The 26,811-nt window shown below is 41.3% G+C and overlaps 1 protein-coding gene across 1 annotated transcript in view; it reads left to right on the forward strand.

The window, feature by feature from the left end:
• Positions 1-26,811, forward strand: part of TMTC2 (transmembrane O-mannosyltransferase targeting cadherins 2) — a 322,742-nt gene that overhangs the window by 270,232 nt on the left and 25,699 nt on the right. The window contains exons 9-11 of the mRNA XM_032948785.2: positions 13,979-14,057; positions 19,540-19,661; positions 22,897-22,978. Of these exons, the coding sequence (XP_032804676.2) occupies positions 13,979-14,057; positions 19,540-19,661; positions 22,897-22,978 (283 nt within the window). The remainder of the gene's footprint in view (positions 1-13,978; positions 14,058-19,539; positions 19,662-22,896; positions 22,979-26,811) is intronic.

A 26,811-nucleotide genomic window follows, 5' to 3' on the forward strand; every position in this document is an offset into this window, starting at 1 on the left:
AACTATTTCTGTAGCAGTTACAAGCGAATCACTCAGCCATTTCAATGCTAAATTCTATGCTAATCCCATTGTCAAGGGGTGCCTCTGCGGATGTGTATGCCTTAACTTAGCTATTTCAATGCTAAATTCTATGCTAATTCCTTTTAACAATGGGTGCCTCTGCGGATGTGTATGCTTTAACTTTTAACATAGCTATTTCTGTGACCAGTCACAAGCTAATCATTCAGCCATTTCAATGCTAAATTTTATGCTAATTCCTTCGTCAAGGCTCTTTGTTCCTCTCACACAGCTTAAAAGCCGTGATCTGAACGTGGCTCTCTCACTCCAGCGCTGTCCTACCAGACAGTCTCGCCCCCTTCACCTGATGAAGGCCGCTTGTGTTGTGGCCGAAACGTCGTGAGAATATTATTGTGTTATTTTATTTTATCAATTTATTATTTTATTCTCATTCTACGTGACTTTACCGAAAGAACCAAAGAAGATATATTGTTAGTGACTACTGCAGGCCGTTCTCCATTGAAAATAGTTGGGTAACTGGCTAAACGTGATTTTCTGTGTAACAAATAAAAACTGAATTGCAGTGAAACGGCGACAGACGTTTGGAAGACCCATAATAGATGGAGAAACTGAAGAGCTAGGAGTAACGAATACAGAAGAACCGACACAGTTCACTAAAAATCATCTCTTAACTTTTCCATTTGGGCCCCTATTTAAGTTTTTTTTTTTGCCAGAATATCGTTTCAATCCTAAAGAATATATTTTTTTGTTTAAACCCTCACAAGACATATTTTTTGGTATTTAATTCCGTAAAAACGCATATTACTAGCAGTGTTCTTGAGTACATAATTGTGAAAATAGTATGAACATAACAGCTGCATCTTTTTGTTCATTACAGAGCAACGGGTTGTTCACTAATGTTTCCATTGATTTCATTTTAAGTGGTCTGAACTCATGCTGGTGTTATACTGCTGAGCCTTAAGTTAAGTAATGATAATAAAAAATGAGGGCTTGAATATTGAATGCATTTTTTTCATTAATATTCTTCTCTTTGTTTCTCCACTGTGCGTCTTCGTTTCTTTTTTTTATCACACATTCACATTACGTCCCATTGTGAGGCGTAATTCAGTGACTTTCATGGACATCTTAAACGGACATAACGACGACAGGAGTCAAAACTGAAGCCAATTCAATTCTCAACAATACCCAACTCATTAATCGGAAATGTCACAATCGGAAACCCAACTTATGTAATGAAGCAAGAACATGCACACACATTCACAGTGTTCCAGACATTAGTTTAAGCAAATTTACAAAAGAGAAGCAAGTGGTCAAAATAGTATACAATGAACATTTGAGATGTCTTCACCAGCATAGCCAGTGTGTCCAACGTAATACATGCATATGTACAGCCTTGTCAATCCACAGCTCGATGAGGGCCGATGAATGCCAAGCTTGCCATGGAAAATATATAATGTACAAGCGATGATAAAATGCTTCATAATAAGGATATTGTAAAAGAGCACATACAAGCACCGACACCCATCATGACAGATATTAAATGTTCACTTATATTGCCCAAACGTGAATGGGATGGATTGTAGAGTATTATTAGTACATAAAATGTCAGTTTAATATGGAGGCGTTTGGTTTCTGGGTTAGATCGACATCACATTTATTGCTCTATTTAAGACCAAAACAAGAGGATTTCTCCACAACTCTGGCTGTAGCCTGATGATGCTGGTTGTAATTATGGCGAAACGTCGTACTCGAATTATAAATGTTGTGGGTTTACTCTCCAACACACCGGTGTGCTGTACTCGTAACGAATTTGCATGTTTTGTCTACGTGACAAACCTCACTAATTGGCTGTCAGGTGGTGGCGGGCTTAACGACACGTTTATTTGTACGTGATCTAACCCAAAAACCTCTATTGTGGATACATAAAATATGTGTCTTCCACTTAACCCTTAAACCACAGTGTTATGTTTTCTCGCAATATGTGCTATGAAGAAGGACCATTGGCAACAATGTAACCTATTTTATATTTCACCTTGTAATGCCACAGTATGTACACATACGTTAAACTTCTATCGCATCATACGTATCCAACCTTGCTCATTAGAGGTGAGAGGGGAAGGACAAAAGACTAAACATAAAAAGCAGTCCATAAGAAATGCGTTTGTCAAGGGTTTTTTTTGCGTGGTCATTTTGCTTGTGCACCACTGGCAGTGCAGTGGCCTCACGGGATAATTTATTTACTTAGTATTTTTTAGTACATAATTTCTTAGCTGTTGACATTTAACATGAAATTATATAGCAGCACACTCCCCCATAATATGATGATACGGTTGAATCCTGGTCAAGATTGACTTGGCACAATATCCATTATAATATAGTACAAATGTGTTGTGCGCAATTTAGATGCAGACTTGTACTTGGAGGCAACACGTTTATTTAACACAATGGGTAACTCTTAAAAGGATAACAATATAGGGTGGTGACCACCACGGCTAACTACACTAATACTCGAGGACTATTCTGTAACCGGACCCGGACAGCCAACGGGCTGCCCGGTCCACACGTGGAGACCGAGGATCGAGGACGGCGACTTCATTCCCAGGGCTGACCCCCGGTCCCTCTCGGGACCCCGCTTATATCTCCCCTGGCCTGACTGGCTCCGCCCCTGGCCACGCCTCCCTTCCAGAACCCTCGTGGGCACTCTGGATCCCCATCACGTGATCCTCTCACCCCCGACTGGGGGCCCCCCTGCCCTCTCTCGTCCAGTCACGTGTCCCCCCGGGTTCACCTCGCAGTCACGTCCTGGTGCGACCCCCTACACAGCGACACCCGTGCTCCGCCCCTACAGTACCGCCCCACACACGGCACTGTCTCTGCACCGTGGTGGCCCCCTCGAGGCCACCACAAATGCAACCTGGGGGGAATTCAAGAGTGTCTGCGATTCGAAGATGCCTGTCTAGTACAGGAACCCAGCTGGAGGCAATCGTAGGAGTGGAGAATGTTTTTCAGAAACACCATTCAAAAGTATATAATCCTCTAAAGCATTCAGTACTATTTTATGAACAAAGACATTTCTGTGAAATTGTAAAAAATACATGGCCATTGTTAACAAATATCATGCTTATGCTGCATTTTGTATGTGGGGGGGGGGAGGGGGGATTACAACTGCTATTGAATTTGTCTTGTAAATTGCACTGACAAGCAAGATAGCAAATTTAATTCAAACATTTTGACTTAAAACTTTGGTGACCGCAGGAATTCATATTCTTTGGTTCTTTCAGTAAAGTCACGTAGATAGAAAAATAATAATAAAAAAGAAAGTGAATGCAAAAAAATAATAAATTTAAAATAATAAACAACAAAAAACACTAATGTAGACTGTAGCCTGGTTCTTATTATATTTAAATGACTGAAAGAACCAAGAATAAGTCTACATTATAGACTGTCAGTATGCTCACTCAGGTTAAAAACCAGATTACAGTCTACATTATAGACTGCCGGTACGCTTACTCAGTTTAATAACCATTGCTACAGTCTACATCATAAACTGCCAATATGCTCACCAGCTTAAAACCAGGCTACAGTCTACATTATAGATTGCCAGTACACTCACTGAAGTTAAGAACCAGGCTACAGTCTACATTATAGACTGCCAGTACACTCACCGAGGTTAAGAACCAGGCTAGAGTCTACATTATTGACTGCCAGTACGCTCACCGAGGTTAAAAACCAGGCTACATTCCAAATATTCGACTGCCAGTATACTCACCCAGCTTAAAAACAATTGCTACGGTCTACATTATAGACTGCGAGTACAGTCACCACACTTAATAACCAGGATACAGCCTACATTATAGACTGCCAGAACACTCACTTCGCTTAAGAACCAGGCTACAGTCTACATTAGTGTTTTTTTGTTTATTATTTGTATTTTACTCTTTTTATTCACTTTATTTCATTCTTTTTTTTCTACCTACGTGACTTTACCGAAAGAACCAAAGAATATTTCATCAAATATATGTAATTAATCCGATATAGAGAAGCAATACTGATGATTGTAAAGTTATTTTCTCATTGGGAAACATCAACACATCAAAATTCTCTGGCACGTGTCTTGACGCGTGCCATAGAAGCGCAACATCCAACCGTGATCGTCCAGTTCTCGCCGAGCAGCATTGGCTGCTGGTTACCGAACGAACACATTATAAGATCGCACTCATTAAACACAAAGTGCGTGCCACAAATGAACCACAATACCTTGCTGATCTCGCCAAGGAGCATAAACTGTCATGCGAACTCCGGTCATCCTCGCAAAGGTTTTTGGCTGCGCATCGAACAAAGATGGTCACTGCGTCGCGCGCTTTCAGATGCGCTTCTGCGGCCGTCTGGAACGCTCTTCTTTCCGATATTAGAAAGCCACTGGAGCTATGCACTTTTAAATCTCGATTGCAAACTAATTTCTTTGGAACTGCTTTTTGTGCTTGGTTTGTTGTCCTTCCACCGCACCTCGGTTTAGCACGGGTGGCTCCCTATAGTGCGAAAGATGCTCGGCATACAACACAACACAAAAAGCTATCTGTAATTGAAAAAAAAAGCCCACTTTAAACATTACATGTTCCCTAATAAAAACCAGCCACAACCTAAACATCGCAGAGACACCCCATCTGTTGCCAAATGGAAAGCGGTCTTTGAGCTGGATTTAGGTCATGATTGATGACACGTTAGCGCACGATCAGCAGTGGCCAGCCGCAGGTATTACTGGAAGTCGCATTCCGTGGAGTTGCCTCCAGCGGTGAACCCAGCTGGAGGCAATTGCAAAGCGCGTTTGTTGAAGACAGCCTCTAGAATGGCATTTCCAAGAAGCGGTTCCCTATCACTTCACCTGAAAGGCAGCAGACGCCAACCACTGATGCTCCTGGAGCCGGCACAGGCAGTGCTGGTGTCTCAGGAGCCAGCCGCAGGCAACAGAGGAGGGCTTGGCACAGGTTGCCTGAGGTCAAGAGATCGTGGGATGATTGAACTCGCTTGCAATGCTTTGCTTGAGCATGGCAACCTATAGCAGCCATTTGTCTGTATGTTTAAGCACAGTGTAAAAGGGCGCATCTCATAAGAAGGTAAAGTTTCAGGGCTGCAAATGCTTGCTCACGTCACTCCTGGTTGAAAGCCCGCAACTAGAGAGAGTATTTGATGTACCTTTCCATGCCGGCTAGAAGTCTTGGAAGAGGTAGGGGACACCCACACTTTTTAACACACCACACATCTAAACTATCGATCGACGGACTATCGTGTATCCATATATAATGCTGGGTGGACAGAGGAGGGGGGTCTAAGGAAATTTCACCATTGTTTCAGTTGCTGCATGAGGACAAACCAGAGATCTCTGGATTGCAACTCAGCATGTTAACTATTACACCACAGCAGGATGTATCTGAATGTATACGAATAATGGATTTAATTATGCAACAAGATATGATGCTTTGAATAAAGGTGTCAGTTTTTGTGCCAGTTAAAAGGGTAAAACCTATTCCTATATGTTTTTGGGTTAGATTTCCTAAGTATAAATGGGTTGTCAAACCCACCACCATCCGACATAGCCAGTTAGTAAGTTTTGTCACATAAACAAAACATGCCAATTAGTTGCTACTTCAGCACACTTGAGTACTTGAACTGTACATGTTGTGGGTTTACTCTCCAACACACCGGTGTGCTGAACGAGCCACTAATTAGCACGTTTTGTTTACGTGATAAACCGTACTATTTGGTTGTGTTAGATGGTGGCGGGTTTAGCGACACATTTCTATTTATGCGATGAAACCCAAAAACTTCTATTATGGATAATATTGGTTGCGAAAGCCTCCGTGTTAATAATATCATTGTCTTTCTGTTCAAATGAGCATTGGGTGCACTGAGACGGTGGTGGAAATTCCATGTTACAACAGCAAACCTATTCACAAGACTCCACTGTTGGCTTCATTCAACGTGTTCAGTATAACACTGCCCACCACTCAGGTGGTCTGTAAACAAGAATTCATTGGGATACAATGGATTTGACAGTATGAAATGAAAAGCCATACATGCATACATTAGGTCAGATAGCCATTTAGAATATCGCTATTATTGGTCAAAAGGCATAGAATGTTGAGCTGTAATGTGGTACTCACCATTAACAAACTAAATTTAAAAACAGGCAAAAATATAGTATGAGCTTAAAGCGTCGCTGTTAGAATATTAATTTGCCTTTTTAGGATATGGATGAATGTGATTATGCACTTATAAATACTCTTGAACATTTCATATCATAACAATGGAAAGCATATTTGACTAGATTTCTGGATGGAACAAAATCATTGACTGGCATTTTGTGCTTTTCAGCATCAATTAAAAGATTTAGCATGTTCGTGAAAAGAAACATTTTTGTTTACTATTCAGTCTTTAGATACATTTTTTTAAAATAAGGGAAACTCAATGTTCTTTGAAGAGAAAATGGGATGCATGGTAACGGTTATTTGAGCCATTGGGCATTTTCTTTACATACTCGAATTCATTTTGGATTATCAGTCATGCATGGCAGTTAGACAAATACAATCCAGCATCTCTAAACCATGGCTGGAACTATGTGGGCTTCATTCACACTCGGTGATTGTTGCTTTTCATTAAGATTTTGTTTGGGAGAAATAATGCTGACGTCTGCATTACCAGCGATGGTGAACATTTCCAAGCTGCTGTGTTTTGTCAGAATGTGAATCTGGTCCTGTTTACCATATTATAAAATAAGACAGATGATGCCAATATGAGAATGTTTTGTTTTGAAAGATGCTCAAGGAAATCAGGTTTCATGACTTCATCATATATTCAGAAGTTCCATTGCCCCATGTGTATCGAAGTTCCCCAATTGTTTATTTCGAATATCTCGTGTAAAAAAACCAACAACATTAATACTTTATCTTGCAGTGTATTGACAAAGTGGAAGCATGAAAAACACTTGACCACTGGCGTTGATTCAAGATTGAAACCAGTCCTAGTCCTGTCACCTTTTGATGTGTTTGCCTTCAATGGGTAACATGTCAGTCATGGCGAACAGAGTTAGTGCTTAGGCTGTAGGTTTTAACAAATGCTTCGACTCGATCAAAATCATTGCCACTAATCCCTTTTCAATTATTATTGTTTTTTTGTTCCTTCAATACAGAGCCAGAATAACAGATCTTAATTCAGAAGTAAAGATTCCCTGGTGACGATGAGAATGACGGCAACAGGAAACATCGGCATCATGGCATGACACGAGAGAATCATGTTGTGAAATCATTAGCGGAGGCGGTGATAGCAAGGGCGAAAGCCGAGGTGATTTTTCATCCAAAACAAAAGCATCCGACCTTGACATTCGTCCCTCGCTCACCGAGCCCCCACGAGTAAGCTGAGTGGCAGGCTTGCCAGTGGAATTCACATTAAGATTGCGAAACAACGCACTGGGGTATGAGCATAGCACAAACTGAACGATGGTGTCTCCGGTGTGCCACATAATGCAGAGTGCATGACCCGTTAAGTAAAAAAAGGTGATGGCGTAAGTTCTCCTGCCTCGAGCGTTATTCCCCTCTTAATTAAAGCAGCAGACAGCGATGTCATAGGTGCTCATGGATGTAGCCAATGGAAATAAACAACAACATGCTTGATTTAATCTGCGTCTTGGAGGCTATGCACGGTAGACTTTACATTTGTGACCTTGTTGACACGAATGCATTTTCCGACGCTGTTGTAGTGCAGCAGAAAATATCGAATTTGATCGTTCATTGTGGGGTTCAAAGTGGAAGTGTTTAACTTCGTCTCATTGCTGAAATACACACTTTGCACCTTCGGAATGTTGTGTTACTAAAGTTAAAATGTTCGTAGGCATGTGTGGCAACAAAGGGGTGGGGGGTCACTGCATATTCTTCAATTGATGGGTATGAAAAGAGGCCTATGTTGATGTATGCATTCATACTCAGACTGCGAGAAGTATACGAGCCTCGTGCTGTTCGTTTCAAGATATGTAATATATATAGCCAAGATACAGTGCTTCCCTTACAATTGAAATGCATGAGTTGCAATGTCAGCCATGGTTGTTAAATTAATATTATGGAAAATGTCCAGTATATGTCCTATAAACGGGCCCCCTCCATATGAATGTGCAATTACCATCACTGGATCCAGGCTGCCAAGATATATAAGAAACACCCGATGCTCACACTTTGGTTCTTTCGGTAAAGTCACGTAGGTAGAAAAATAACAGATCACGTGACGTTTCGATCGCAACACGAGCAATCGTCATCAGGTGGGACAGCAAAAGAAAAAAACTGCTGAAGTAGGCGAGAGATCTGCCGTGGCACGAGGTTATATAGTAGGCCTCGGCAGTAGGGGGGGGGGGGAGAGAGGGGGTGGGGGGAGAGAGGGGGCGGGGGGAGAGAGGGGGCGGGGGGAGAGAGGGGGCGGGGGGAGAGAGGGGGCGGGGGGAGAGAGGGGGCGGGGGGAGAGAGTGGGCGGGGGGAGAGAGGGGGCGGGGGGAGAGAAGGGGCGGGGGGAGAGAGGGGGCGGGGGCAGAAAGTGGACCCCGCGGCAGCACTGGAGAGATCGGCTGTAGGGGGGTCGTGATCTATTATTATTTTTTCTACCTACGTGACTTTACCGAAAGAACCAAAGAGTATGGATTCCTGCAGTCACAAAAGCTTCAAATCAAGACTCGCCCGATGCTCGTTTGATTTTTGTTTGTTGCTAGAGAGGTCATCGAAATGGGCCCATTTGTGCTTACATGAAGGCTATTGATGGCTGCTTTGTAAATGTAGTTGTATTGCATCGTCAATCTGACCTGCTTAAACAGGTCTTCTGTTGATTGATGTAATCCACTTCCCATGGCAGTACCAAATAAAACCCTGAATATTCCAGCTGCTTGTGTTGCATGTCAAGATGAAAACAGCGAGGTTTTCTGCACTTTCATCTCCTGCACTTTCATCTCCGTCATTCACATGGGCGGCAGAGTGGCACAATGGTAACATTTGTGCCTCACAGCCAGAAGCGTCGGGGTTTGATTCGTGACTCAGGTGCCTTACTGTTTGGAATTGTACGTTCTCCCCCTGTTGTGCATGGGTCTCTACTAGGTTCTCCGATGCCTTCCCCGAGCTAAATAATACAAAAATACAACCCATGCACTGCAACTGGGATTGGCCAAAATATTTAAATACTAAAAATTTACCTAAAAATTACTCAAATGGGATTACACATATCACCCCCCCCCCCCCCCCCCCGCTACAAGTTGGCAAGAACCTCCTGAAAAAGTGTCTTCAGACTCAGTGAAGATTTCGTAGGTAAACAAACATAGTAATTAATAAGTAATAAAACAATTTTGATTTCAAGCTTTCGTGACTGCAGGGATTCATATTCTTGGTTCTTTCGGTAAAGTCACGTAGAAGGGAAACAATAAAATAATAAAAATATTAAACAATATTTTTTACAATTAAATAATAAAAATATAAAATATTTTTTTTATTTAAAATATTTTTATTATTTTATTGTTTCCCTTCTACGTGACTTTACCGAAAGAACCAAGAATATAATAAAACAATGTTTAAAGAAAACTGACATGACATGCTTTGGAGCATCAATTCCCAGTGGAAGTGTGAGTTATAGCTTGCTCATTTGTCCTTTTGCAGTGCATTCATTGAAGCTTGAAATCATCCCTACATGCTTGAACACATTTAATTCTAAAGCCAATGAGCACGACATTTTAAAAATAATATATTTTGTTCTGTGCAGTGCCTAGCAGAAACAACATTCAGCGATACCGTTCTGTAAATTATCGCTCGGTAATATTGATACTCGTGCCAAAAGTAGTAGGTGATAGGTACCAGCATGGCTGAAACCTAATTTCACGTGAACGCACATAGTCACACTGATGTTTAAAAAGAATTTGCGTAAAGCAGCCTGTTGAGTGCAAGCACTCTGCGACCTCCCGACATGATGTAAAGAAGAAGGACCTTTTGCCCCAAACGTAGCCTATTATATACTCCTTGTTTTTAGGCAGTGTTACTGGTAAATGTGTTGCATTCTTATATTTATTATTTGTGCTTGTGCACCGCTGCCAATGCAGCAGCATCAACAAATAATGTGTTTACCATTGAGTGTTCAGGTGAGTAACCGGTCAGCACTGTAAATTTTTCTAACCACTTTTAAGTTCCAGTTTTGGTCCTGGTGAGTTACATCTACTTACTCTTTGTAACCCGGGTGGTGGTGGTGATGATGTACGTAGCCTGTAACCAGGCACTGGAAGCAGGGGTTGGTGGATCACCACACGAATTTGTGAAATCCCCTTCCCGTGGGCATCGAAGCAAGCGGACTAATCTTTATCTGTTTCGGATAAAACAGATGCACCCTTGCGTGTTTGGATTTACTCCGGGTGCTCTGGTTTCCTCCCACGCAGTCATGTTGTGCAGAGGGGTCAAATACTTATTTCCCTCATTAAAATGCAAATCAATTTATAACATTTTTGACATGCGTTTTTCTGGATTTTGTTGTTGTTAATCTTTCTCTCACTGTTCAAATAAACCTACCATTAAAATTATAGGCTGATAATTTCTTTGTCAGTGGGCAAATGTACAAAATCAGCAGGGGATCAAATACTTTTTTCCCTCACTGTATATTGGCTGAAAATATCTTAAAATGAAAACCCGATGCAGTGTTATTGACACACTTTGAGGTATTTTTTTATAGTGCAAACCATTTAGTAATATGAACTCTTATGTGGAAGATGTTTAACATTAATCTTGGCTTGCTGGTACTCAACCATTTATTTTTTTTCCATGTTATATAGCAATTGTTGTCCATTACAGAGTGAAGCTCTCATCAATCAGGGATTCCCTAGATACAGCATTGATGTTTCTTCAATATGCTACATTCACAGAACAAAATATCTGCAGCTTCTTATCCATTTAGTCTCCTTTTTCTCTCTCCATCACGAGCTCACTAAGCACGTGATAGAGAGAGTCGAACGCTGTGGGCACACACTAAATAGATTTTGCCAAGACGAAGGTACTCTGCAAACCCACTGGTGATCAGCAGAGATTCGTTCATGAAGCCATCCAGATATATAAACACAGACACAACTTCAACCAAGAAGATGGGTACAAACTGGGCAATCATTGGAAGGACGTTATTAACCAGTTTAGGTCAAAACTGGCTGTGATGTTCCCTTACTACCTGCCTATGTTAGCAGTTATTTTCGACTCTCTGAGTTACATTCACTAACACAGCCACCGTTGTTCACTTCCCTCGATGTGGCGGTGGCTCTTTCCGAGCTCTCTCCAATCTTATATTTACAAGCAAATTTCTTACATTGACATGCTAATCTCTCACAATACAATGGCCACCCTCACAGCTTCGTTTGTCAAGATTTCTCCGATCTTACATTTACATGCAAATATCATCTCTAGCCCCGCCCACTGACCCTTTGGCTACACCCATCTCAAACCTTTATAAGACCCTGCCTTAGCAGCGCTTCCACCATATATTATTCCTGCCTCAGCAGCTCTCCCGCTATATTTTTCACCTTATGACGATTGCTTGTGTTGCAATAGAAACGTTGTGATATTGTTATTATTTTTATTATTTTTCTATCTACGTGGCTTTACCGAAAGACCCAAAGAATATAAATTATGCCAGTTGAATGCCTTCACGATGTGGAATTATAATATTTTCTGCAAGGGTATTAACTCAAAAGAAATACAAAGTTGATAAGTCTTTATTTTAGAAAAGATACAGTTGGCATTTTATTTTCCATATTGCGTCACATCTCCGTTTGCTAAAGCATGCACCAGCACACAATACCCTGGCCTGTGACAGAATAATTTCATGTAAGTCGTTCTTCTATGTCAATCCAAAACAGTTATCCCCGGCCGGAGTTGTCACGTTGGGTTTGACGGGTTTGTGCAGTTGGCCGCAATTATACAATGTTGGGTGACGGCATTGTTTGGGGCCATGGAAAATAAATATGGTGGATATATTTGCTGTGGCGAAGGCATGCAAGGGGTTTACAATATTGGGTTATTGTTGATTTGAAGCTTTCGTGACTGCAGGAATCCATACTCTTTGGTTCTTTCGGTAAAGTCACGTAGGTAGAAAAAATAAACACGACATTTCGATCACCACACAAGCAATCGTCTTCAGGCGATTGCATGTTGTGATCTATTATTTTTTCTACCTACGTGACTTTACCCAAATAACCAAAGAGTATGGGTTATTGTTGTTTTTTTTATTACTAATTGTTATGAAGGTTAACCATAGCTCGGTTATTTTATATCTGTTTTGAGCGAGCTCATGGGCTGACGCAAATGTGTGTTGAGGTGTATCCCGTCCAAACGTGGGGATTGCGGTTGTGTGCTTAAGGTCTCATGTGGTGCTAGACTGCCATTTCACAGGAAATTGCTCGCACAGTATATACACTGTGGTGAACATGAGAACGCCTTCTGGCCTTCTGGCGTTCTCTGGTCTGACACTAGTGAGACAAGGCCCTAAATAAAGCTGTCTCTGGTGTAGACCAATCCGTTTCAAAGACAATGCATATATTATAATCAGAGCATGTTTGTGTGCATGTTCACCACAAGTATGAGTGGTTAATGCAGACATGATTCCTTGCAAAAGATGTCTATTTGGTGTTTGAGCATCTTAACACCTCCTGTTTTATTGCCAGAAAAGGGTAAATCCTATTCTTATTTTTTCATAGTATATATACTGTTTACAGATACTTATACCTGCCAACCCTTACGGTTTATCCATATTCTTGTACAGGGTAATTGAGTTTTCAGGTCCATACGGCGTACAGCTGTTTCAATATGGCCAACATTGTTTTTGTCTATTTGTTTGTATTTCTCCCTTGTGATGGGACTTTGTAGAATGAACGTTGAGAGTTATAAAGGTCCAGGTGACCAATAAGGTATCAATTGGACTGTAATAAGGTAGGCACTGATAAGGGGTTGGCAAGTATGGATACTCACCAATACATTTGTGAAGCATCCCCTTGCTCAAATGAGCATTGGGCTACTGCTTCTCTACTGGCAGCAGTCCTGAGCTTGTAGTGAAAAGTCTATATCTGTTTGGCAGTGGCCAGTCTTTTCTCAGGATGACCACCACTTAACTATCCACTCAATGGACCTTAATTTACAAGTTTCATCCTCGCATGGGATACCATAATGGATGTTGCTCATTGGCGCTGTATTGAGTTGAAGAAAATTCGTGTGCTTCCTTTGTTCATAATAATTACATTGAGAGACGTAAAGAGGAACACGTATGCAGAACATACACAGGTTTTGAGACGTAAGCGAAATGAACAGGGGGACTTGGGCAGTGACAGAGTGGCAGCCAAGTAATGGAGCACGCCAGAGAGCACGTCCACCAAGGAGATGGGGTGTCATGGTGGCTTGGTATTCAGGAGTTCGTGCGTGCGATGCCGACCCCTACGCCTGTTGTATATTTTAAGTTTGCTGGTCTCTCTTGCCGTGGACGCGTGTCTTTTTCTTCGGGTCCTCCAATTTTTCCCTCCATGTTTAGAAGCAACGTGCGTTTAGAGTATTTGGCCGCGATACATTTCCACGTGATAAGCCACTTCGTTGAGCTATTATTTGTGGCCAGGTCACTCCTGAAAAAGAGCTGCTATGTATGCTCAGTGGGCTTTACCTGGTAAAATAGAATAATGGTTTAGTTACACAGTTTTTAGTTGAGAGATGAAGCAATAAAAACTGCCCGTGTACAGGTGCTGGACACATTTTAACACCATTTGATTGCAGGAGATGGTGGCGGCTTGGTGAGGCCTTCATCCAGCAGTGGATTGATCATGGCTAACGATGATGAATAATGTGTAATAGTGTGTACAAAAACGTACATCTATGTGTGTGTGTGTGTTTGAATGCTTTTTTTTTACATGTGCGCGTGTGTGCGTGTGTAGGAAGCAATTGAGGTTTTCAACGAAGCACTGAAAAAGATGCCTCGACAATTTGGACCGCAGAGCCTGTACAACATGATGGGTGGGTGTGTACAACGTCATTGCAATGCACGGGTACACGTCTGGGTGCTACTTGTTTGGTGTTTTGATCTCAAAGACACCTCTCTCACTGTTGACATTTCACCGAAGTGTTGACAGATTCTGCCCGTAACGTGTAAGCACACCTTCCATTTTTCTGTGAAAGTGGTGTGCTTAATGGTTGTGCTACTTATCGTGTTTGTTGCAAACAAAGCTCCGTGTCCTGCCTCGAAAAAAACTTCTAGTCCTTAGGCTTTGAACTGAATTATCTGAATTATAATATATATACATTTTCATTATTTTATATGCCTATCAACTGTGAATAAGCTCATGTGTGCACATGCTCCAAATTTTACATTGTTTAATCTTAGATGTAATTTAATATTTTTCTCAAATTCCAATTGCACCGTCAGTCAAAAGCAATGAAGCAAGCACCTTTTCAGAACTCACTTAGCGGAGAAGCATGTCAGCATCATCAATGGTGAACTCCGACACACTAATAAGTGGTTTCTAATAGATGTTTAAATTATATCGTGCAAGTTCATTAGTTCAGTCATGGACCTTTTTCACATCAGCAATTCCTCTCCACCACCAAATGCGCATCCCATGAGCCTCAGCAGTGTAAACGCTTTGTAAGAGTTATAATAGGCAGGACCAGCCTTGCCATTTGCAGCCATATCACGTTTGAACCTCACCTTGTTAGCCATCAGAAGCAAAGCAGCAATGGGTGTGATTTGCATGTTATGGGGAACCCACCAATGAATACATGCAGGCATTCTCTGGAAAACCGATATAGCTCTCACCCACAAAGCAACATCCGTAGCACCATCACCATTATGTTTCTAATGTGCACTTTAAGGGGGTTCCATCTTGGATTACATGAATGGAGCTCATGTATATTTCAAACATTAGAGACTCACTGAGGGCGCCACGGTGGCTGTGAGATGTTAACTACCTCTCCCGGTATACAGGAGGTTGTGGGTTCGATCCCGAGTTTGCGTGTCTCTTTCCCCGTGATTGCGAAGATTTCTCTCCAGGTCCTCTAGTTTTTCCCTCCCACATTTAGAAACGCGCGTTTCGAGTATTTGGCTGCTATAAATGTGAGCTATCATTTGTGGCCAGGCCACTTCTGAAAAAGAGCTATATAGCTCAGTGGACCTTACCTGGTAAAATATGAAAACTTACATTTGCCAAAGACAGCCTCACTATTGCATTTTCATAAATCAAACAACGTGTTTGGTGCTGCATTGGCAGTGGTGCTTAAGCACAAGTAACCCAACAACTCGACACATTTGTCAATAACACATTTGTCAATAACACTGTGGCCTCACCATATATATAAAACAGGCAAAGTTTCAGGCAATAGACCTTCATAGCACATTCAGGAATGTTTCATAAAGGTGCATTCCTATATATATCGCCAATACTATTCATGAGTGTTGTACAATGTACAACAATGTACAGAATACCTTGGGTAAACTCATACATACGAGGGGATGACCTTCAGCACTCCCATCTCATGGACACCTTACAGCACTGCCTACAACATCTGGCTAGCCCTGGTTATCAACCATCAAAGGACCAACTAGGTTCAAGCCCACCTAGCTTCCGAGATCTGATGATATCGGCCACTTTTGGTTGAAGGAAAACTTGAAGTGTTTGTTTGTTGCACTATGCAGTATATGAGCTGAATGCTTATTCCAATGTTAAATAAGTAAAACAGTATTGCTGACATTATAGTTGCCTTATTGGGATAAACTAGCTTCTAAGATTCATCAAGTTAATGGTTTTAAAAGCGGTTGCTGATGCACAATAAATGTTTATTCACGTGATATTTTTTATGCCCAGTTTTGAGGGCTTGCAAGGCAGCTAGGCCTAGAAAGCAAAGGACTAATCTTCACAGTTGAATAGTATGCCTCCTCGTGGCTGTGAAATTAACCCCTGGATGGATGTTATTTAATGGACTTGGTTACTTCGTGTAGGATTTCCATAAACAAGATGAGAGTGTCTTTATCAATATCAAAATTGGATTTAATTGTTAAAATATCAAATATAAAGTAGAAAAGACTGTACAGAATTGTTTTTATTCTAAAATTTTCCAATGTCTTTTGCTTAAAAGCAAGTGATTTTTGAATCACATGAAAGCTATACATGAATATCAGGAAAATGTCAGCAAATATCTTTAACGTAAAAATAAAAAGTCAAAGTATCTCTTTGCTCAAAGTATCACTGGGTGATACTCACCTTCATTGGTGTACACTTGTTGACCTCCTACAAATTGGTGGTAATTTTACCAACCCCAGAGGGATATAGGGTCAAGTTAATCCCGATCAGGGTTATGAACTCAACCTTCAGATTGTGTTAATTGCTATAATGCATATGCCTCCCGGCCGAATACAAATGTTTTACAAATGTATCTTGGTCTACATGTACGTAGATCCGTGTGTGCGTGCGTGCATGCATAAAGGCACTGTCAGATTCATTTGTACCACGCGCAGTGATCCGTTACGGATTTTTCAAATTCTCCATCTCAGCTGTAGCCAATAGAGGTAACGGGCATATGGCTGGACAGCTTATGTATTTGCAATAATTCCATTAGCCACACGCGGTATGGTAGATTTTAAAGATCCATGGTGGATCATTGAGGTCTGTTGAAAATCAAGTCTTATGAACTAACATTGCTGCATTTTTTATGGTGTTCAATCAGAACTCAGCAATTATAAGGCCTTTCCACGTGTAAATAAGACAAAAATCACAATAAGAAAAATCAGAAAAACCTTTCAATGTCAGGCCTCATTTTCAGTAACAAAAGAAAACAAAATGGCATTCAGTAATATGTCCTATGGGCAGATATTTTTTTCTGTTGGAGGTACATTTTTCTGTTCTGAATTCCCAGAATAAGTAGCTATGCACAGTAGCTGATAGTGTTTGCATTGCAATCTGCCAGCTGTGCATACCAGCTCAATACAATAATCCTATAATGCTCCACCAATTAGTGATGAGTGATTCTACTGATTACCAAGAACCGTAACCGTGTCTTATTAGTTTGTTTTTGCTACATTGACAGTGGCGCACAAGGACAAATAACAAACATGCAGCACATTCCGTCAATAACATTGCTGCCCAAGAGAGGAACGTGTTTAATAGGCAACGTTTTGGAAAATACCCCCTCTTTTCAGGATCTTCAGCATGTTGCCTAATTTCTTTGCAGAAATGGTATCAGCACCCTCAACCACACCGTTCACCTCGGTGCATAAATTATAGCCATGGGTCTTGTCTAGTTCAGTAGTAGTGAAATCCCTGCAGGAGAAACGAAGAGCTGAGATGTATGATATTGCTCTTCAGTGTGCTCACTGCTGTGCAAGAAGCATCACCTCCCTCAGCAGGGGTCACTTGTTGTTGCTCACGTTGGTGGTTCTCCAATCTCAGAACAAACCACGCTGAGCAACTCGGATCCACGGAGATCGACTGTCAAATGTCCTGGGGTTGCAAACGAAAGACAACCCTCCGCAAACTTTCTAGTGCATGTGCCCCTGCATGCGTGCGTGCGTGTGTGTGTGTGGCTCAATATAGTGTATGCTGCCCACACGGCTGGTACAGGTGCAATGGTTTACTTCTGTTTCCAATGATATAATTTATCACCCCACTGCCCCAACACATGAATATTCAATCTCTGCATTACGTGATCCCGCTATTTGCGCTGTAGTGTTTTACATGTGTGTCTAACCTCAGCGGCTCGTTGCCCATTTGTGACCTTTTTTTCCCCAGCTCTGAATAAGCACATATTGTTTGTATTACCAGATACGGTAAATTGAAAAAAACACCGCCTTTATAGGCTTTGCCTTGCCTCGTTCGCAGTCACTCTCCCCCTTCGGTAAAGTGGTTACATTTAAGCCAACAGACCGTGTAATATTGTTACTTAAAAGCTGAGAATGCAGTGCTTTTAGGAAACACATTTCTGTGGCATTTAAGTCCGTGCTGGGTAATGTGTATGGCAAGGTGCACATGCACAATTGTGCAAATGCAAATCAGACGTATGGACAAACGGCAATTTTTCCACATGGTTTTACGTCTACCTTTACAACTGCAGATGCATGCGTGCTTGTACCTGTTAGCATACCCGTGCATGTACATGTGTTTACGTGCCAGAGATATGCACACGTATGTGCGTATCCAAAAAACATGCGCATCGCATATATATATTTTGTGAATTAAAGGTTGTCACATGTCCGTTAGTTAACTAAATATTACTACCTAATATGCTCAATTGGCATTTGGTATTTCATGCGTAATTTTGTCCTTCTCTATATAAAATTAGTGTTTTGTGTTGTGTCAGTACCAGCTATAATTTGACAAAATGCTTAAGCAAGTGGTTGACCAAACCACCCACTTACGTGCCAATGCACAAACAGTCCTTATTTTGCTGCTCAATTTTATAGCCTGGTGGACATTGCTCTTGCTGCTGAGCCAGTTTTTGCCTATGGTTGGATTTCTTTTCCCCCAGTAATTGTTATAGGAAATGTCCAAAGCAACATTGTCTTCTGCAAGGCAAATTCCACACGCACCCAAAAAAAAGCAAAACGATTTAACAGTGTTAAACAAATGGAAGTAAATGTGCGTTCGTATCATGGTCAGTTACATTTTTTGACAACTTGACTTAATTTGGAAATGTCAAAAATCCGTGTAATATAGACATCAGATGTTATCTGACCAGGATACATTTCATTGAGAAAAGTTGAAATGCTGCCAGGAAATGTTTAGTTTTTTTTCTTTGTGAGTTTGCATATAAATGTGACTTTTGAGCCATAGCATAGTGCTGCGCACACTGGGTTCAATTCCTGGCCATGCACATCAGAAACACGTGGCATTTGAACCTTTTCTGGGCCTCCTGTCGGTCAAGTCAACCTCAAATTAGTACTTTGTGTGGTTGTGTATCTCTACATATGAATATTCTTTAGTCCGTTGGCCTATTAGCTTTGCAGACCAAAATTATCTAGCATTATTTAAGTAAATGGTGTTGGATGTGGGCCACTGGACTAAACAAATTTCTGTTATTAATATGTGAAGAGCACAGGCCCAAACAGCCAAAACATCAAGTGACCAAACAGCACTGTCAATATATATTACATAAGCGCTAATATAGTTCTTGAATAAAGAAAGGTTATAAGAGCTTGGGGAAACAGAGATGGTCGGAAAGAATTCTAAAGTGGAGCAGCGTCATGGAGTGAGCAGAAAGAGAAGCGTTCTGACCTCCTGTGCGGTCTTTGAAATCATTACGGATAAACGAAACAGTCAATGTAGCTTTCTGCGTTCTGCTTATGTATCCCACAACAAAAAGGTGGTGGTATGTATTTGGTGGTATGTATTCCTAAACATGCCATGCTAGCCTAAATAGATGCTTGCTCACATTAGTTGCCCCTGTGGTTTATATGGCTAATTGGTGGGGTGTTGGGGATATGGGGTGGATCTCTGTTTGGTGTTTGCAGGTGAAGCTCACACTCGCCTAGGGCGGCTGGCGGAAGCTGAGCGCTGGTACCAGGAGTCTCTGCTGTCCAAGCCGGATCACGTGCCTGCTCACCTCACCTATGCCAAGCTGCTCTCGGCCACGGTACTGCCAGTGTGCAAGCAACGCTCCTCCAAAAACACCCGCGGCCACTCTCTGAGACTCTTTAAGAATGCCAGATAGAAACCAAGTCGCGAACCACAATATAGAACTAAGATTACCATAGAAGTCCTAACCATTTAAAGCTTACATTCGTTGATTTGGGTGCAGTCTTGCACACCGTTATTTCTCCATCCATTGCCTGGAGACATTGTTATCTTTTTTTAGGCACAACTACTGTCATGCCACTATTAATTGGTCTGTTAAACCCACGTTTTCAAGAATAAGGTTTGGTAAAATAGGCGTTATTATATCTCAGTCGCGTATTCCTTTGTATTTGTTAAGGTGTTTTATCTTGGTAGGCTTTCACCTATAAAAAAAAATAACTTAAACATTTCATTTTACCAGGTAAGGCCCAATGAGCTATATTGCTTTTTTTCAAAAGCAGTTTGGCCACAAATGATAGCTCAATGAGGCATGTAGAAATGTAAAACAGCCGAATGCTTTAAACACATGTTTATAAATGTGGATTGAAAAACCGGAAGACGAGGATGAAAATCTGTACGACCATGGGGAGAACATGCAAACTCCAAATATACAGGCGTCAGGGTCAGGATCGAACAACATGACCTGTATACCACCATGTTTCAACATAAAAATAGCGTTTACTGTGCACTTTCTATGTAAAGCCACTTAATTTTTCATTATGATGAAATACACAATTTAACCTTTTCATGCATCTCATTGTGCAAACAAAATAATAAAATTAAAACATACCAACAGCAAGAGCTGAGGCCGTTTGTTTCTGCTTAGACTGAATTACCTTTTATCACCCAACGGTTGGTGTCACATTGTACTCGCCGAATATTTTTCTTTCATGCAATTATTTTACCTTTAAGGATTTCAAAGAGCCCCGTAATTAAAGAGTAAAATAACAACCATTATATTTCAACCATGACGCACAGGTTCTATTATCCATGCATGCATATCATGCCAGTGTGCATTCGGACGATGTTAATTACGTTCACATATACAGGAGACTTGGTCAGAACGTTTATTTGAACAGTGAGAGGCAGAATAACAAAAACAAAATCCAGAAAAACGCAAGTCAAAAATGTTATTAATTGTTTTGCATTTTAATGAGGGAAATAAGTATTTGACCCCTCTGCAAAACATGACTTAGTACTTGGTGGCAAAACCCTTGTTGGCAATCACAGCGGTCAGACGTTTCTTGTAGTTGGCCACCAGGTTTGCACACATCTCAGGGGGGATTTTGTCCCACTCCTCTTTGCAGATCTTCTCCAAGTCATTAAGGTTTCGAGGCTGACGTTTGGCAACTCGAACCTTCAGCTCCCTCCACAGATATTCTATGGGATTAAGGTCTGGAGACTGGCTAGGCCACTCCAGGACCTTAATGTGCTTCTTCTTGAGCCACTCCTTTGTTGCCTTGGCCGTGTGTTTTGGGTCATTGTCATGCTGCAATACCCATCCACGACTCATTTTCAATGCCCTGGCTGAGGAAGGAGGTTCCATTTTGTTCTCATCTGACCACAACACTTTCACCCAGTTGTCCTCTGAATCATTCAGATGTTCATTGGCAAACTTCAGACGGGCATGTATATGTGCTTTCTTGAGCAGGGGAACCTTGCGGGCGCTGCAGGATTTCAGTCCTTCACGGCGTAGTGTGTTACCACTTGTTTTCTTGGTGACTATGGTCCCAGCTGCCTTGAGATCATTGACAAGATCCTCCCGTGTAGTTCTGGGCTAATTCCTCACCGTTCTCATGATCATTGCAACTCCACGAGGTGAGATCTTGCATGGAGCCCCAGGCCGAGGGAGATTGACAGTTCTTTTGTGTTTCTTCCATTTGCGAATAATCGCACCAACTGTTGTCGCCTTCTCACCAAGCTGCTTGGCAATGGTCTTGTAGCCCATTCCAGCCTTGTGTAGGTCTACAATCTTGTCCCTGACATGCTTGGAGAGCTCTTTGGTCTTGGCCATGGTGGAGAGTTTGGAATCTGATTGATTGATTGCTTCTGTGGACAGGTGCCTTTTATACAGGTAACAAGCTGAGATTAGGAGCACTCCCTTTAAGAGTGTGCTCCTAATCTCAGCTCATTACCTGTATAAAAGACACCTGGGAGCCAGAAATCTTTCTGAGTGAGAGGGGGTCAAATACTTATTTCCCTCATTAAAATGCAAATCAATTTATAATATTTTTTGACATGCGTTTTTCTGGATTTTTTTGTTGTTATTCTGTCTCTCACTGTTCAAATAAACCTACCATTAAAATTATAGACCGATCATTTCTTTGTCAGTGGGCAAACGTACAAAATCAGCAGGGGATCAAATACTTTTTTCCCTCACTGTATATTCAGCTAATTTCACTGCAATTATCTTTTGACCACTTATTTTCTTAAATGAATACTGTTATGCCTGTTTTCAATAATATCTATTTAATTATTGATGAATGTGTGCTGGCGACTTGGACATTTGAACAATTTTAGTATTTTTTTTAAATCAAAGTGGCATTCCATTGCGAATTGTTCTCATTAATATTTTAGTAATATTACCAAAGACCATCAGGCTACAAGCATTCTTCATTGAGGTAGCTCGAGCTGATATCCTGCATTTTAATAAAAGTAAAAAGTGACAAAGGCGCAGCTCTGTAATTTCTCGCTCACACCACTGCTGGTGGAAGGGCCTCCACTAGAGGCACCTCTAGGAGAGCTCCTCTAGATAGGGTATTTGGCCTACTCTTCCACGCTGGCCAGATGATTTGGAAGAGATTCGACAACCCGCATTTTACCCCACCATACGAGACTTTTCAATCAACTGTTCATGCAGTGTATATGAAGAGACAATGCCAATAATGTGGTCATCTTTTTTTTATACGCACTTACATGGAGTGACTTGACTTCATTATCCCTCCTACTATGTGCTCCAGCGAACACCATCTACACGCTTCTCCACCTGTTAATGAGGATCCCGAGGATGGACTGCGAGAGCAATTGCTGAGAATGTTGTTAAGTAAATACCCATACCTTTTATAGCCAGCAGAGTACAACTGAATTCAGGAACCACATCCTAGTGACTCAACGTTATCCCGCCATCCAGGCAAGTGAACAGAAACGAAATAGCTTGTTCTAGCGTTAAATACTAAAAACACGAAACGACTAAAATGCATCACTGGTCAGGTGATGTATCACTTCGTTTTGCCTGTACGTTAATCTGCTTTTAGAATCGAAAAGTGGAGGCGGAGAGGCTCTTCCTGAAAGCCATAGACCTCGACCCAGCCAAGGCAAACACCTACATGCACTACGGTGAGTTTGCAAAACGCCAGTGGCCAGATTGACTGGCGAAGGTTGTGAGGTGCGGCATCCTCCAGTTACAATCATCCAATTCGATTGGGTACATTTCATAACAGTGAATTGCAATACTGTGTGCATTGTGGCAGAGCGCTTATTTCGTGCCCTGTTAACTGGGGAGTTATGAGTTGAAGTCCTGTTTGGAGGTCGACTTGGCTCATCATCCCGCTGTGATTGTTAACATTTATACAGTACCACTATGTGGAAGGTGAAAGGTGCCTAAGGGAGAGACAGGTCCCTGCCATAACAATGTGGGATTTCTACCACTAACTCAAGGGCCACCAAAAGACAAGACTGCCACCTATTTGGGCAACGAGGCACTTTGACCTTTATTATGTGTTTGGCCGTTGTATTCAATTAATGCAAGTTTCTTTGGCACGAGGCCATTAGGTTATGGAGGGACAAAGTATTGAGTTCTCCGACCTATAAAAGGTAAAGGTGCAGCCCTGTAATCGCTTGGTCGTGTCACTGCTGGCAGGGGACCATCCATGAGGCGGAGCCCCGTAGAACCCTGCTCGATGGTAATTTGGCCTTCTCTGGCACGCGAGCCAAGAGGAAGAAGTGGGAGTACCCACACCGAACCACCACACACATGACCGGCCATTTGACTAACTGCGGTATTACACAATTTTTATGCTGCTAGGTGGACAGAGGATTTGAAAAGCCACGTGTACATTTCTATGGGATCTTTTTTGCCGGAATAAAAAGTATGAAAAATAGAATAGGCTTTATAATTTCTGGCAATGAACCAAATAAATATTTTCTTCGAGGCAACAAGTCTGCTTGAACCACACATACCGGTTGGAAAAACATGCAAACAAACAAACATGGTCTGATAATATATGCATTGTCTTTGAAACCGATTGACCTACACCAGAGGCAGCCTTCTTTATGGCCTTGTTTTGACAGTTTTTGACTTGGGAACATGCTTTTCCACAAATGTGTGGTTAATGCAGACTTGATGCCTTGAAATAGGTATCTAGTTGGTGTAAATCCTACTCTTACTTTCAGTTTCCGTGCCAGGAAATCAAATTGCACTGGCGCCCTAGTGGTGCAATGCTAACCATTATATCATGGTACCATCTCCTCCCACCAGTGTTGCTCTGAATCTTGCTGTAATGCTAAATATGTGGCTGGATTTCCTCATGGGTATTTAACCGAGCCAGTTCGCATGGAGTTGATGACTACTCCCAGATATAAGGACTTGGACTTTTTACTATTTATTTTACCAGGTAAGGCCCACTGAGCTATTTTTCAGAAGCGACCTGGCCACAAATGATAGTTCAACGAAGTGGCTTATCACGGGTAAATTTATAGCAGCCAAATACTCTAAAAGCATGTTTCTAAATGCGGAGGGAAAAATCGGAGGACCCAGAGAAAAATCCACACGACCACGGGGAGAACATGCAAACTCCAAATATACATGCATTAGAGTCGGGATCGAACCCACGACCTAGTGTATACCAGGCGAGGTAGTTAACATATGTTTGCATTGTGAAAAATTACTCGCCAAATAGTGCACACATTGTCTAGTGTATTCAATGCTGCAATTGCACACACTGCACTTTTCATTCGACATTGGTGCTGGGTCGATGTTTTGGCATTGCAAAATGTGATGGTTTTTACATTAGTCGCAATTGCTTTGAAGGTGCATTACATGTTGAAGCCCGTGGCAGTTCGTGCATTACTCTTGTTCATTGACCGCAGATAAACATTCACAGATTACAGGACTGTGAAGATTTTCTTTCTATGCTTTTTTTTACAGATAAGAGCGGTCTTCGTGATAAATGAATTATATTATATGTATTATTGCGGAAAATAGGTTATGGATAAAAAGTTTCCATCATGGATGATAGAATGAAACTGCATTTTTTTTCTTGCTTTCAATTTCACTGCAACAGTGTAATGCTTAGCGTGTTTAGCGCGATGTAGCACAGCCGCGAATCTCGCGCGTGCTCTCAGAATAATAAAATACGTGATTTTGGCATTCAGTACTTTTTAACGCCACCTGTAGCACAGGACTCTACAAATTAATGTTATGTTGAGCCATGCCTAATCGCCTAAAGCCAATGAACGCATGTTGTTTGCCACTGGCAGCGCCTCGTCCTTGTTTGGAGAGCCTCACTGCGCTTACGTCCCAGTCACTGTGCTTTGCATTCCATGCGGTGTGACCCACCAATGGCACCTGTTCACCATAGGCAGCCTCTTCCCTCACTCGATTCGTAATGAGTTGAGAAAAAGGCCTTTTGAACAAACACATTTCCAACTGTTGCATTTTCTATTTAACACTTCCCCAGTTATGCCACATGTGTTATATTACTTTGTGTTATTTTGGTGCCTAAATTGGCAAACTAAATGCGGTATAAAAAAAATCTGAATAAGCTGCGTGTAAATTAACATTCTAATGTTAAGCTTATACATATAGAGTATGTGTTGTGCTCGACTGAATAATCACAAGTGAATAATAATTTTTCTTTAAAGAAGCAACACGTTCATTTAATTCACGTGAAAACCAATCATCATCATGAGAACCATCATCTGTTAAAGCGTTCCTTCATCTGAGATTTCACCATCTCAGCTGCTCTGAATCCTTCATTATTCCTTCTTTCGTTACTCTAGTATGCACAGTTTCATCACTTGGCTGGTGTTCCACGACTAGTTTTATACATCAGTTACTGTTCCTTGAAGCAAATTGTTCCTCTAGATTTACACGCAGCTTATTTCCTGATGATTGCTTGTGTTGCAATCGAAACGTCGTGATTTAATTTATTTTATTTTATACCTACGTGACTTTACCGAAAGAACCAAAGAGTACACATTGTTCCTTCCAAGGCTACTTTATTTTTTGTAATGCCAAGTATCATTTTGACAGCATTGAAAGATATACTTAGCTATACTTTTTGATTATTAAAAAGTTTGTACAGTATGTAATACTTACTACTACGTAACGCTTCATATGCTTATTTCAAAATGGTCATCAGAAAACATATTTAAAATGTAATTCTCATCAGGCCCCATGGTGCTAAGTTTATGCTCCCACCATTATCCACTCTTTACACACCTCCAATTAGCATGGTTTGCTACGTACGGTGTGAAAGAAGTTGAACATACATACATACATGCTATCCCTCTTACCTATCTGTGCTATGAAGAAGAGCCATTGCCCGAAATGTGACCAATTGCATTTTCCTCTTGTAAGGCAGTGTTACTGACAAATGTGTTGAGTTGTAACAGCATTGTACGTTGTCTAAATCTAACCTTATCTTCTGCTTTACTGACATTATTCTGTATTTCATATTTGAGCGCATGGATAGCCGAGTGGTTATCATACTTGCTATTCAGCCGAGGTTCACAGTGTCTATTATGGATTGTGCCATTATTCACAGGTGTAGACCATTTTGTTGTGCTAGCGCAGCACAAATTTGAAAATTACTTTCAACTAAAATGCATTAGAGAGCCCGATTGATGTATTGTGGAGGCAGTTTCTAGTTATATACAGCAGGAAACTGCCAATTCAGTGGAAATATCAACAATTGATTGCTCTTTTCAACCAAGTATCAGCAAACAGTGCCTTTCTGCCAACACATGAATCTGACGCAAAAAACATAAAATAGCAGTTTGTTTATCCCTGGGCATAGCCAGCTTTCTCTTACAAAAAATGCACTTCATGTAAATAGCCTGTCAGCTTTGATGCATGTGATATATGTGTATGGTTGTCAAGTGGCCCATATTTTAAGACTGGGGTGTTACGGCTTTACATTGGGCATCAAAACCACTCTGTTGGACCA

The sequence above is a fragment of the Petromyzon marinus genome, chromosome 7 (assembly GCF_048934315.1).
Source record: "Petromyzon marinus isolate PM22_M1 ecotype Great Lakes invasive population chromosome 7, UKy_Petmar_22M1.pri1.0, whole genome shotgun sequence".
Taxonomy (NCBI): domain Eukaryota; kingdom Metazoa; phylum Chordata; class Hyperoartia; order Petromyzontiformes; family Petromyzontidae; genus Petromyzon; species Petromyzon marinus.